Here is a 14,644-nt window from a genome sequence, read left to right as displayed (position 1 = left end):
CGGGAAGAAAATAAGTTTGAACTTTAAGAAAAGCAAAATTATCTAGAGCTTTTATCCGGTCCTTTACAGCCAACACATACTTAAACATTTGCTTCGTGTTAAAACAAGAGTTTTCTTGCTAATCTGACACTTCATAAGTATTTATTAGCCGGAACGTCTCAGAATAGTTTGTTCTCATTAGCTCCAGAATGAAACAGCCGCATACCGCAATTAATGAAGCATTTGAGCCCATTTTAGCTGCCGGGGACCAAAGCGGGGGTTCACTCAGAGGGGATGACTAAGCATGGGTTTAGATTAAAAAGCTCCCGGTGTTTTCTCGGTTTTCTTCATCCTGTTGTTGCGTGGATAATGGTGAGCAACTAGTTACCTGATAAATACCCCGTCACGCTCATCTGTGACAGGTGAGCGCGCGTGACTATCAGGACATGTGCACGAGACGCTCAGTTCCTTCATCGCTCAGTTGGAAACAGTTTTTGGCACACAGAGCAGCGAGAGGCCAGTGACATCAGCAGCAGCAGCCTTTAAAAAGCCTCCCTGCTCACCGGCTGGAGGTAGAGCGGAGACAGCAGCAAAGGGACGCACACTAATGGAGACAATGGACCTAAATTACTCCCCTAAAATGAGGAAACCCAGGACAACATGCTGCAATATAAAGGTAAGAATTAGTTTAGCCTTTTAACTATATAAAAAAAAAAAAAAAAAAAGGTGGTGTTCTAACGCCCCACACTCAATGTTTATAGAACTGTTTGGACGTTTTATTTCTCTGTGAATTGCATAACTCAAGAGTCAAAGTCTAACCAGGCATGTTAGTTCACATTTCCCTCTATAAATCTTATCAGCCTGTCCTCATTATAAACACATTGCTTTACGTTTGTTAACAAGCGCAAACATGTGTTTTGTTTAAAAAAAAAAAAAGTTTATTCAAATCCACTTAGCAAACTTGTCTATTACTGATATCTGAAATCAGAGGCGTAGCCAGAAAATCCTAATAGGGGCGACCGAAAGGCACCAGAACCTCAGGGGTCAATCTACACTGTTCCAAAAGGAACAAGCACAACATCCATATTGTCTAAATAAAGAAAAAACTATACTTTCCTGCAACCTTTGCTAACAAACACATATATTTAAACATCTATGCTGTGTAAATAAAATGTATAGTTGACTAAATTCTTTCAGGTTTGAGTTCTGGGGCAAACATATTTTCCATTGTCATTAATCATAAATAATCATTCTGCAAAAAATGATATTTAAATCTACTAATATCAACATTTAATTAATTTTTAAGTTATTATTAAAGTAGCTATTTATCTATGATTTCACTGAAGACTTCTAGATGACTTGCAGAGGCACATAATTTTAATTTTTACCCCAAATAATTCAAAATTTTGTTCTGAAAATAGCATTAATTCTGTATCTATACTCTTTAATGTTTGTATATTGATGTGCATAATTAACCACAGTGTTTCTGTTGGCAAGTAGTTTTTATTATATGAAAAATGTAAATTTTAAATAAGTTTGAACATTCCCCTTCAGAGTATTACTGCTGCCACCATATGTATTACAGGGGAACAATGGTAGGGGTGGCCACTGATTGGCTAAGGATGGCCATGGCCACCCCTGGCCCCCCATCCAGCTACGACCCTGTCTGAAATTAAGGTACACTGCAAAATAATGAAATGTAAATAAGTATGTTTTTCTTCAAATAAGTTCTTTTTTTTTACTTGATGAGGTAAGAGACACTTTGCCAGTGGAACAAGACAATTTACATTAAAAAAAAAATGTATCTTCTTATGTCAAATGTCTTATGTCTAATTTTAAGAGTAAAAATACTCATTCCATTGGCAAATCATCTTATTTACCTACTGAAATCCAGGCTAAATACACTTAAGTAGTTTTTGCAGTGTAATAAATGCTGCTTCTAGGAACCATATAACTCTGAGACACTATCCCCTTATCAATCATTCAGCAATAAATCTGACTTTAATAAATCATAGTTATGACTCATCTATCTAATAGTTATGACCTATTATTTAATCTTTGTGGTTAAAGTGATTGTAGTTAAATATGACGGACTAGGTCAATTTCCAGGGTGTAGCCTGCCTTTGGCCCAATAATCATCAAGATAATATACTAGCAGGTGTACTTAAGTAACAGAAAACTATGAGAAGCAATAACTTACGTTTACTTGTAGGCCTATGTGGCAATTTATTTTTTGGCATGCATAAATGGTGCAGAGTTGATCTGCAAAGGTTGATCCTTTTAAGAAAATAAGTCAAACAGAAAGTAGGTGGGAAATGTTTTACTTACTGGTTGAGTAAAATTGTTCAGATAAAAAGTGTATTTGTTTTATTTTCTTTTTAATGTGGATAGTAAAGAAGAGAGTATTGAATTAACTGGAGAAAATAAAAGGTTGCTGTCATAAATATGTCTGCAATGCTTTTAGATGGAAGCTGAAACCAGAAAGACCTGACAGGAAAACTAAAAAACTCAGCCAATGATCGGCTTCAGAGCGATGAATTATTTTTATACTGTTACAGTAAGAAGACGACTTATTGAACGGCCATTAGTGGCAAGATGCTTCCATAACAGGCTGCTGTCGATACAAACTGCACTTGGAGAAGTTACTGTTGGCTTGTTTAATACCACTGGCTTAAAGAGAAATGGACCAACGTGTGTTTTAGGCTAAAAACTAAGAGATTTACACATACAGGTTTTTTAAAGGAAAAGTTCGATCATATTCAGAATTCGAACTTCTGAAAGTACTTTAAATATAAAATTATTACATACTGTTGAAGAAATTATTAGTGTTTTTTAATTAAGAGTCATTTTCTTTTTAATGTCCTTTACTGGAGGCATCCGTGTTTGTCAAAAACTCTACCGCCACCCAAGGGTGTAACATTGTGATGAAAGTTGGTGGTGACGCTTTAAGGGTGGGGGCTGATGGACCTACAGTTACTCAACCCCAACGCTTTCATTTTCCAAAAATGAGCTCAAACATATATTTATTGAATGCTTTCCTATTGTTGAGAACACAAGATAACTATAATACACTGCTATTTATATTCATAGATAGTTAGAGAGATGTCTTTTAGTTCATTATATATATATATATATATATATATATATATAGGGCCCAAAAACATTAATGTATAAAAAAATAATGGATAACTGCCGATTCCGATGCCAAAATCCATATATCATGCATTGCTAGAAGTACAATTTCAATTCCATCCATCCAGAAAAAATATGGATATGCTGCATTTTAAATATAGCATAGCATTTTTTTTTCTTGTAAACTTTCTGGTAAACTTGGAGATATATTTTATTGCATGTTGAATATCCCAGTAAATCTGTTTCACCTTTAAATCTGCAGCTCTCCCTACTTCTCTCTGTGCTCTGTTTAAAAAGATTTATGAACCTATTTACTAATATAATGATGCCAGAAACAAAATCTCAAGATATGTAGAAGCTCTGCAGCCTCTTTCTGTCTGTTCAATAAGAAAACGTGTTCATTTTAACCTGTAACTGGGAATCATGGTCCTCTGAGAAGCCAAGATTTTTTAACTAGTAAAGAAGAACAAACTATGTTTTCTCAAGCTTCTTGCATTATAATACTAACTTATATAAATTTACAATCTGTTGCCATTTTTAGCTGAAAAAGCTCTGTATGTCTAACAAACAGATTTCTCTGTGGCATGATCTCTAATGTATTTAACTTTTACTTAAACATGGAAGTAGCTGCTGGTTAATATTCACTGAGTGCTGCTGTGTCTCTCCTCCTCCACGTAGCTACTTTGTACACAGCGAAATGCGACTGCAAATCAGATGTCTCAAAGCGTCCGATCCGATGATGTTACACAGAGAGGCGGGACACGAGAAAACAAAACGCTCTGAGCACATATAGCTGCACCCAACCTTTGTTACCTTTAGCTAAAGTAAATAAGTAGAAAGTGGAAAGAAAGCAGAGATTATTGGCGGGGACTGTCCCCACCAGTCCTTCAGAAAGTTAGGCCTATGCTGCCACCTACCGGTTTGTGATGTCACTGTGAGGTATCGGCTGTTGAGCAAGTCCCAAGGCTGTATCTGCTGTTTGTCACAACGCGCTATTATCCAAGTCATCCTGAAAACATTCAACTTCGAAATGTTGGCTACATATTATGTGTGTTTCTCTGACCAGAAGTTTGATGGCAAATCCTCCCTCTTCAAGTTGCAATCCAACGACGAACTCGTTGATCTTGAAATAACTTTTTTTCACTTTTACCCAATGTATTACATCCAGCTGCCATGCACGTGGACGTTGTCACTTTAACCATTATACAGCCCTATTATAAAGTGGGGAGAATGGCGCTAGGCTTACCGCACCGTGACGCTACTGCTAAAAGATATCAGGAGTGAGGTGTCATTATATATTTGGGCAAAAATGGCCGTTCCCAGACTCGGTGATCACAACGAAATTTATTACCTTTATTTTTTTACTTATTAAAGCTACATTTATTAAATCACCACAAACATATTAGTTTTAGGTATAGATAATGATCACTTAAATATTCCTTGCTGATTGGACTGGACTTTTCCTTTAAGGCTGATCCCGATTTTTTTTTACATTAGTCTATCCGATTCCAAATATGTGCTGCTGATATTTTTGGCCTCATTCTTAGAGACAATAATGCTTTTTTTCCCTCCATTCACATGATGAAAATGGCACAATAGTAAGAAAGGTTACACAATTCTCAATTTAAACAATAAAAACTAATATTTATAAACAAATCAAACTACCCATTAACAATGGATAGTAAATAGAGGCAGTCACAATGCATGTGCCTTACGTAATCTCAAGGTATGGCTGTTTCAGTGGTTCCCAAACTTTCTCTTTTGTTCACAAGAAAGTTTATGCTCCCCTTCCATCTCTTACCCTGCTCCAATCTTTTCAACATTTAAATAAAATGAAGAAAAGTCAGAATCAGTAAATTCCAGGTTTAGCTGTTTTTTCTCCAACATTACTATCAATATAAATACATAAAAACTTTTAAACTGGGTAATTTATTAAAATAATTTTTACAGCGTACCCCTGCAATTACAATTTGAAAACCCGGGGGGTGCATGCATATAATGTCCAATACTGATACAATACAAAAACCCAAAAATGTCAGCTGGCCGATGTATCGGTTTATCCTGTTAAAAACAAAACTGTTGGCTTAAGGTCTCTCTGATATGACAGAGTATTAGGGCAAGGATAGAGATTTTTTTCTTCTGTTTCGAGAAGAAAGTTGTAATATAACGAGAATAAAGTTGTAATATTACAAGAATGAAGTCATTGTACAACAACCCGTTTCAGAGAGAAAACTTCAAGCTCCGACCAGCATATGACGGCTGACCAGCTCCACCAAACAGCAACCACAGAGTCCACTTTGACCTGCTGCCAAATTTGATGCTGCTGTGCTAAAAGATTTCCTTATTTGTCAAACCAGAGCTAAAGTATAACTTCACATGATGCTCGATATTCCTCATTTTAGGGAAGACAGTGCTTCTTATAGGACTTGTCATAAAATAGAACTTGTTTCTCATAATTTTAGGACTTTTTTTTTTGTAATATTCAGACTTTATTCTCAGTGTGACTTTATTCTCGTAATTTTACAAATTTATTCTCAGAATGTTACGACTTTTTTCTCGTAATGTTACAACATTATTCTCGTAATGACTTAATTCGTACAACTCTATTCTCGCAATTTTATGTCTTTGTTCTCGTAATTTTTTATGACTATTCTTGTTGTGACTTTTTTCACGTAATTTTACAACTTTATTCTTGTCATATTCCGACTTTATTCTCGTAATTTAAGACTTTGTTCTCATAATGTTATGACTTTATTCTCATAATGACTTAATTCGTACTACTTCATTCTCGTAATGTTATGACTATTCTCGTTGTGATTTTTTTCTTGTAATGTTACAACCTTATTCTTGTTAAGGTACGACTTTATTCTTGTAATTTTACGACTTTATTCTTGTAATGTTACGACTTTTTTCTCGAAATAGAGGAAGAAAAAAAAATTTCTAGCCTGGCCCTAATACTCTGTTGGCTCTAAAGACATCCGGGTAGGAAGATGCTTCGTTAAGCATCACATGGATCAAAGACCAGCTTGAATATTTTGAAATACTACGTGTTGCTTTCTGGTAAGGAGGAAATGTTCTGAAATGGGGGTTTCAGCAAGATCACGTCCTGAAAGACAACAGGATGTGGTCACTGTTCCCTGACCAAAAAGTCAGTGAATTATTTTTTTTAAATAATACATATTATTATTCTGAGATTGGGTCATATAAATCGCTATTTTACAACTTCATTTAATAATGAAAAAAAAAGGGGATTGTTATCCCAGTGGCAGAAATAGGCCTTCATACAATGTCTGTGGAATGTCGGTCATCTTCTAATGGCTCTAACTTAAGGAAGGAGTTGACAGCTTTGTTTCATCGTCTCACTGTGAGAAAAATACACATTTTCAGTAACTAAAAAAGGTCTCTCTGTTCAGTCAGCTCATCCACGTCCAGTTTGGTTGCATTTTGAGTCATTAAAATCTTTAGTGGATGGAAAATGTATGCATGTCCAGTGCGTGCTAGAAGGAGTTTTTCATCATTGCATTGCAACAATGGAAGAGAAACTCTGTGTTCCAGGACTGTGAGTAATAATGAGGCAAAGGTTTGTTTTGTGTTTTTTTTTTTTGCACTTTGTCAGTTGCCTTAAAAAATGTGACAAGAAGCAGCTTTTCTCTGACCACAACTTTGGTCACAACCATGTTACAGACAGTGAAGACATTCTCTTTGTCATTTCCTAAAGAGCAAGAGATCCTTCAGATCTGAAACCTTATCTTTGGCTCATGGTCTTTTTCATGGTTGGGTAACCTTACGTAAGCTGGCATGCTGTTTGACATATTTCACCTTCTGTTTTTAAGAAGGCTCTGTTGAAACGGCGAGTTATACATATGGGTGTGTGGATGAGAAGTCAGCGAAACTGCAATGGTCAGCACAGGCAGGGTCATCTTATTCACTTTGGGTGTTCCTTGTAAACCTTCCCTGATTATACTCAGCATGAACCCCTATGGTGGTATATTTAGATAACGGGTTGGGTTCAAAATAACAAACCGAGCTGCAGAAGATGTGTTTTTAAGTTTCCACAGAGATGCAGTGGCACAGGCTTATGAAAGTTCATTGCTCCTGCTTGACTTTTGCAGCAAAAAAAAAAATTAAAAGCTGTTCTATTCCTCTTGAATGTAAATTATGTCAGCAAACTATGGCCAAAACAAACAGATATATTTTCATTGTTCCTTGACACATTGCAAACAGCACTGTTAGAGCCTTTTCTTTCTATTTGCTCAGGTTCGTGAGCTTTTGTACTTTTCTCTGCTTTGAACTCCGCCGCACCTTGTCCTCACTCAAGTCAGATTCTTTAACCCCCTTTAGCTTCAGGGTGTAACTCAAAATTATATATATATATCCACCTAAACAGCCCTTCAGCTGTTTCTACTTGAGCAATTTAGAAAATGTTGTAAATCTTGTCTTTATTTTGTTTTTTTGTCGCTCTTGTTTGAATGGACAAAATTGTTGTGAAACATAAACCAACTTCTGCTTTGATGTGAGTCATAGTATTATTACTGACCTCATGTGTGACTCTTGATGAGTTTTAGAGAAAGTTTCTAAAGACAATGATGTGCTACTATGACCGTGAAAAAATAAGCTGATAGGGAGAACTTCTAAGAAGGAAACACAACAAATGTAACGGGAAGCTTTGCTTCCACATTTCAAGGAACTTGGCCCAGTTACTATTTAGTACTACTAAAGTGGTTTACATTTTGTCATTATTAATACAGACTTTGTTCTGTTTTGTTGGAATTTTATAATTATTATAAAAAGTTAACTATGGAAGAAATTTATATGGTTAATAGAAAATCTTACAGATAAAAATCTAAAAATTGTTACTTGAAATGTTACAAATTGTATTTTAAGAGAGCATTACTACCACGTATTATATAAGAGTTGTATAAGATAGAGAAAACATGTGGATTAGGGAGGTCTGATTAAAATAATGTGAAGAGAAACCAACAATCCGGATGTGAAACATGGTGGTGGCAGCATCATGCTATGGTGATTCAGAGATATGGTAGCTGAACCGGATGGCTGGAATAATTTAGCCTACAATAGTTAAACCCTTGTGTCTCTATGTATGTAAAACAAAGTTTTGCTGCTTTATCTGCAACCAAATGTTCTCAAATTAGGACTCAATGTTTAGATGTTCAATTGTAAAAACAGAAAAATAAAACATTGTGTTAATGGATTAAATAAAACCCCAATTAACTAAGTGAAGGTTTGCAGTTCTAACATGACAAAATGTACAAAGATCAGTAGAGAAACGACCTAGCAAGGCATTGTATTGGTTCAAAGGAGCACACGAAATGGGATAAAATGAGCCAAATGAAATAATCAAACAGGACATGAAAGTTTCTGTGGTCAGTACGAGCCAAAAACATGGAAGATCAGAAGCAGAACCTCTGGTTTTCAAATGCATCTTCTGGCTTTAAAAAGGAAGACACCTCCTGCTTTCTTATCAGCTCAGTCAGAGGCGCTCAGGTGCGATGGTATGAGGGCTGACGTGGGAGAGATAGAAATCAGAATCATGCCAGTCTGGACTGTGGCACATTTTATCGACTCCTCCGCAAAGATATGGCTCACGTTTTTGATCGTTATCACTGAGAAAATGTTACATTGCAAGCTAAAAATCGGCATTTCTGATATGAAACGTGGCCCCATTGCTGACATAATTATTCAAATCTATAAGCCACTGTTGCTCTGTTCTGTTCAGAAGGACCTATTGTGCGGGAAACCTGTTTAATGTTTGTTAACAATAAAGGGAGGCGATCCGGCTTGTATCCTGAGACATCTCACAGCGGCTCTGTCTTTGTTACAGTTTTTGAAAAAAGTAGGTCATAGTTTTTATATTTAGGGGGAGAAAAAAACCAAAACAATAAATCTATTCCTGTGACATCAGCTCTCTCTCCTAAATCAAAGTGATTGAAAACTTTAAGAGAACTTCCTGTAATTCATCCCTTCTCAGCAGGTTGAAGCTGAGGACAATATCATCCTGAAAGAATGTTCAAAACAGGATCACTGTGATCCTAACGCGTGCAGCATGCTCCCATTCAGACAAATGTATCTCAATGAAATGTTATATGGTAAAATTCTATTTATTTTCTTTATATTAGTAAAAAATAAATAAAGCAGATATGCTGAATAGATTTATCATGCACCACATATTTTCTTGAAGATATGTCGTTCAAATTTGATCATAAAAAGCTAGATTAGGCCCATAAAAAATGGGCTTTAAAAATACAAACATGCTTTACTGTAAGGTGTTTCCATGGACTTTGTATAAATTAAATAACTTTAGCATAATTAACAATAGCATCAATAGCAGAGTTCAACTAGTCTGTGTTGGCCAGTAAAGCCCAGTGGTTATTAAAGCAGGGGCTGATACCTGCAGACTGAAGTCATGTCACTTGGATTGGAGTCATTCATTTTATGACTTTAAATGATCCAACTGACTGGACATGTTTTCTGAAAGATTTGACCTGATCATAAGAAGGTTCGTCTTAAAATATATGTAAACATATTTGTACAGAGTAAACATATTTTGCACAGAGCAGATCTTCAAATAAGGTGATCATATGCAGATCATTGTCTAATGAACTATCCATATAAATTAATGATTGGGCATGCAAATGTAGTCTTTACTACATTCAAAGCATCTTTTGCAGTGTTGCCACAGGAGTAAAGGAGGTATTGGTACAATGAGAGAGAATGGAAGGAGGGTCTGAGTGTACATAAACATATTTAGACCATCAGCAATCACAATAGTAGGATAATATTAATAGAGAAAAAAATATCTATGCAGGTTTGCACAAAATAAAGCAGCTGGAAAGCAGGCAATCTATATACAATTAAGACAACAGAAAAAAATGACTGAACTTTAATATTATGGCATTTTATGAAAAAACTGAATATTAAAATAGCCAGAAAAAATATGTCTTTTTAGATACTTGAGATTGGCTACAAGGTGCACTGAAAATGTTATTTAGTATTGTCATTTATTTAGTTTATATATATATATATATATATATATATATATATATATATATATATATATAATTATCATTATTACTTCCATGGCTTTGAACCTCACCTGTCTTCTACAGCCATTCTCAAATTCTCTGTTAAACAAATTTCACATTTTAATGGGCCAAATCAGTTTGCACATTTTAACATTGTGCCTCCAATCTTTGTAAATCACCTGCAACAGACTCATTTATTGCTTGTACTATATGTTTAATTTAGCACCTCTTATTTGCAATCTGTGAAACTCAAATGAACCAAATTAGAATAAAAATATATATCATATCAAGGATTTGTTGGGCTACTGTATAAAGCCTCGCTATCCCTGACATTTTCAATTGAAAAAACTTCCTGGATGGGAAGCGAACTTCTTCAAAGTTGGAAACAAAAAAAAGTGGATTGTTTTTTATTTTCCTTTTTTTTGGGATGACCATGGCCTAAATCTTACCAGCATCCCAGGGGTAATTTATTTGAGGTGCAACTTCCAAAAACTAAATGCAATATTGAGACGATGCACAATAAAATCACACAGGGACAATAAACTTTTCAACTTTTTATGAAGATGCATAAAGATATAAGGTGGTACCTTAATAAAGAATCAAAAGAAATTGAAATTTGAAGTTTCAGATTTGGGACTCAAGAGTTATCTGCCTTGACTTGAAGCAGTCTTTCCTTGACATTTTGCCACTATGGAAATATGTCACTGTTTACATACATGCTGATGGGATGTCAATCAGCATAGACAACATCCTCTCAGTTAGATTAGGATTTCATTCCTGCCACTGTCTTGCAGCTCTTGCACTAATCCTTGCTCCAACATACCTGAAACAAAAGGCCAAATTACCTCCTAATAGGCATGTTGGTTTTGCTGGGGCCTTGCCATTAACTATTTGTTTGTTTCAGGTATGTTTAGATTAGATTAGATGAACTTAATTGATCTCACAGTGAAGAAATTCACTGGTCACATATTGGCATAGTAATGAAGGTGCAAACAAGGAGGAAAAGGTGCATTAAGATTGAAGGGGGGTGCACACAGTGGTACTTGAGGGCAGATGTTGTCTACCCCTGCTTTAGTGTATTGGACTGAACGTCACAAACTTGAAGTCTAAAATTCAAAGTTTCCTTTAATTCAAAAGAAAGGTGTATAGAACACTGAGCAACAGTCCATTTTTTTGGTTACCTAGTGCTGGTCAGACATCTATGATGTAGTCTCTGGTTCAGCAGTGGCTGCCCCAAGGCAGTGCTTATCTGTGTTACTGTAAATCTTTTTTAAACACACTAAATTGTCCTTTAATATGATTGAATAGAGCACTCTCTGGACAGCTGACCTCCTCAGCTGTTACCTTCATGGCTTTTCCCCTTATAGACAGAGTCAAGTCAAGTCCCTACTTTTCTCTAGAGTTCCCTTGGCCATAAATACATTTTCTATTAAAAAAAGCAATTTGGTCTGTAATATTGTAATAATCCAAAAAACAACAGCATGGATTTTCATCGGCTAAATCAGCAATAATCATCAAAATGAACAAACACAACAAATATGTAACCCAGGGTGTAGTGGTTGGTGCTATTAGAGTGAGCAGCGAGTGATGAGCTGCTCACTCTAACAGCAACAACCATTTGTAGATTTCTTCTTGTTTGTTGGGGTTTTCATCTCACCATAACATCTGCTGCGGCTCTAACCGTTGATATGATTCATTACGTGTATTAAGTTTCTCTGTGCTTCTGATGTGGCTCAATATAAAGCCTTCATGTGTCTCACAAACCACAACCACTGTCCCTTTTCTGCAAACTGCTGAACCGCCTCAGCCTGGCCTCTTCGCTGTATCCAAACCCCTAAACCTGAGCTCTTTCTCTAGTGTCACAATTTCAAATCTCTTTTCAATAAAATTTGTCACGTTTTTGTATCTACCACCTTCAGCTCTAAACATAACACCTTCATCTACACAAAATTGCTTGTCCTTTCTGATATTAAATATTTCGTCCAAAGCAAACCTCCTTTTCTCTAGGCTGTCCTCCACCTGCTTGCTACTCTATAAAGATCAAAATGTCATCTGCAAACGTTGTAATCCATGGGGATCTGTAAATGGTAAATGCCCTGTACCTATGAAGCAAGACAACTTGACCAAAGCGCTGTACAGCACATTCAGGCATTCACCCATTCACACACACATTCACACATTGATGGTAGCAAGTAGAATTGCAGCCAGAGCTGCCCTGGGGCACACTTACAGAAGAGAGGCTGCCGTACCCTGGCACATCCAGTCCCTCCGACCACCACCAGTAGGCAATGTGGGTGAAGTGTCTTGCCCAAGGATACAATGACACTGAAAGCTGGAGCTGGGGCTTGAATGGACAACCCTCCGTTTGCAAGGCAAATTCCTTCAGCTGACACCACTGTCTTGCTGTGCATGATCTTGTATGCTAACATTTTTATTACCAATACATACTGAATCGAAACCTATCACTTATCATTTAAGCCACAGATGGGTACTGGACATGCCAGCTCTAAGTAAATTACATAAAAATTCTTCCTGCATGTTTATCAAAATATTTCAAAAATCTATTACTTCTTGTTCCGTAGGTCCTTGACTTTAAAGGGGTCATAGAATGCAAAACTGAGTTTACATTGTCATAGATGAATGACGATAGTTCAGTGGGTTAAATAGACGTACAGAGAAGTTCGAACCCCATTGACACCTCCTTTCTCTGCAAATCTCAGAATTCTAAACTTCCACCATAAAACGGGCGAATCCAAACGAAGCACCGAGTTGAAGCACTCGGGGATGTTGCCTTATTTGGTTCTGGCCTGTACATTTCTCACGCCGAGAAATTTACTTACAGACCAGCCCACTGGTTCACTTGCCCAAGGGCGGGGGGGATTGGTATGAAGTGTCGACCACTAGGCCGCTGACTTAACCTCAGCAGAGAGCGATGCGCCGCCGGTCCTTAGCCAGAGGAGGGGTGCCGGTAATGCAGGCGGGGGGAAGCACAGTGCCGCCGGTGTTGGGTCGGGTTCAGTCGCTCTGTCCCCCTCTGGCTCCCTGTCCCCGTCCAAACCAGTGCCGGAGCCGATGGCTCGGTTCGAATGCCCCGCTGTGTTTCAACTACGTGCTGCACTGTAGTCGGCCAAAGTCCCAGACAGTTTTGAAATTCCCCCCCATACATTTTCTTAGGTATTAAAAGTAGGATATGTCCAGGAAAAAGAGGACGTCTGGTCACCTTACCATATCAGCAATTTGGATGTTTCAGTGAGTGAGTGCTTGTTGCTATGATGCGTCTTTGCTCAGCAGCTTCGCTTGTTGTAAAGCAACCAATCAGTGCACAGCTCATCTAAATATTCATGAGCATACCATAAAAGGAAGAAAACCTGTTGTTTCATTCTAGGGCTTTTAACCAGGCTTGAATTAGGGCTCATAGAACAGCAAATATGTCATTTTTTAGCCCAACCAATGTTACACACCCTATTCAGAGACCTTAAGGACCAGCACCAAATACCCTATAGAATCATTCTATCACCCCTTTCATGCAGAGCTTTTCTTTTCAATCAGTGAATATAAATTCAGCATAAGTAATATCTCCTATCCACCTTACATTACATCAAGGATAGTAAGCTTTTTTGTTTGTTGATTCATTACCAATTAGATGTCCTTTCTCTGGTTATAAGAGAAGCTTTCGTGGAGTTCAGTGGCTTGAAGTCTTTGTCGAAGTCGAACTGAAACAATGAGGACTAAACTAGGTCTAAGGTCAGATTTAAACTTTTAGTCACGATCTACTGTAAGTCTTGCACAAAAGACATTCTTTGCCTGCATGAACATTTAGGTCTTGTTGAAACATTTAGACAAACGGGCACTGCTTGATAGGAAATGAGGATGAAATATGTACAAGCATCTATTGTGTGTGCTTACAAGCCAGAAAGCCAGGTTTTAATGGGAGAATTAACTGTTCTGAGGGTACTCTGTAGTTTATTCTCCTCTTGTCCACCTGGCAGCTGCTAAACAAAGTGAAATCCTGGATTTATTCCTGTTTTCTTTTCAAATTCCCTCCTAATCTCCTTACGTATCTTCAGCGTCACTGGGTTATTCATACAGAGAATCTATGAGGGCCTCATAACAGCACATGGCTCCTTTTGCAAGTCCTCAGAAGTCCTATAACCAAATGGATACATGTGGCGTATGGAGTAACAAAGAGCTGAAGATTTATCACCAAGAATATAATCAGTGAATCAGTTGCTGCTCTGTAAGAGATATAGGTTTATGCTGGTGAAGATTCTCAGTCATCCAGGTCATAATCATTCCAAAAAAACAGTTGAAAACAATCCACTGGACTTTGTTTCCAAGTCTAGACGTTTCACTTCCCACCCAGGAAGCTTTTTTTTTGAACAGCCAGCGCATTTTGAATTGAAAAAGCTTCCTCGATGGGAAAGTTGAAAAACAAAGTCCAGAGGATATTTTTTTTCGGGAAATGGTTTAGGATTTACAGGTGCTGGTCA

General features: G+C 37.1%; 1 protein-coding gene across 1 annotated transcript in view; it reads left to right on the top strand.

Annotated features, from left to right (window-relative positions):
• The first annotated feature begins 477 nt into the window (after positions 1-477).
• Positions 478-14,644, top strand: part of slco2a1 (solute carrier organic anion transporter family member 2A1) — a 31,446-nt gene continuing 17,279 nt past the window's right edge. The window contains exon 1 of the mRNA XM_015380960.1: positions 478-655. Within this exon, the coding sequence (XP_015236446.1) occupies positions 587-655 (69 nt within the window). The 5' untranslated portion in view covers positions 478-586. The remainder of the gene's footprint in view (positions 656-14,644) is intronic.

Source organism: Cyprinodon variegatus, unplaced genomic scaffold, assembly GCF_000732505.1.
Source record: "Cyprinodon variegatus isolate N-32 unplaced genomic scaffold, C_variegatus-1.0 Scaffold226, whole genome shotgun sequence".
Taxonomy (NCBI): domain Eukaryota; kingdom Metazoa; phylum Chordata; class Actinopteri; order Cyprinodontiformes; family Cyprinodontidae; genus Cyprinodon; species Cyprinodon variegatus.
The sequence above is the reverse complement of the archived record's forward strand: the minus strand, read 5'-3'. Positions and strand labels throughout refer to the sequence as shown.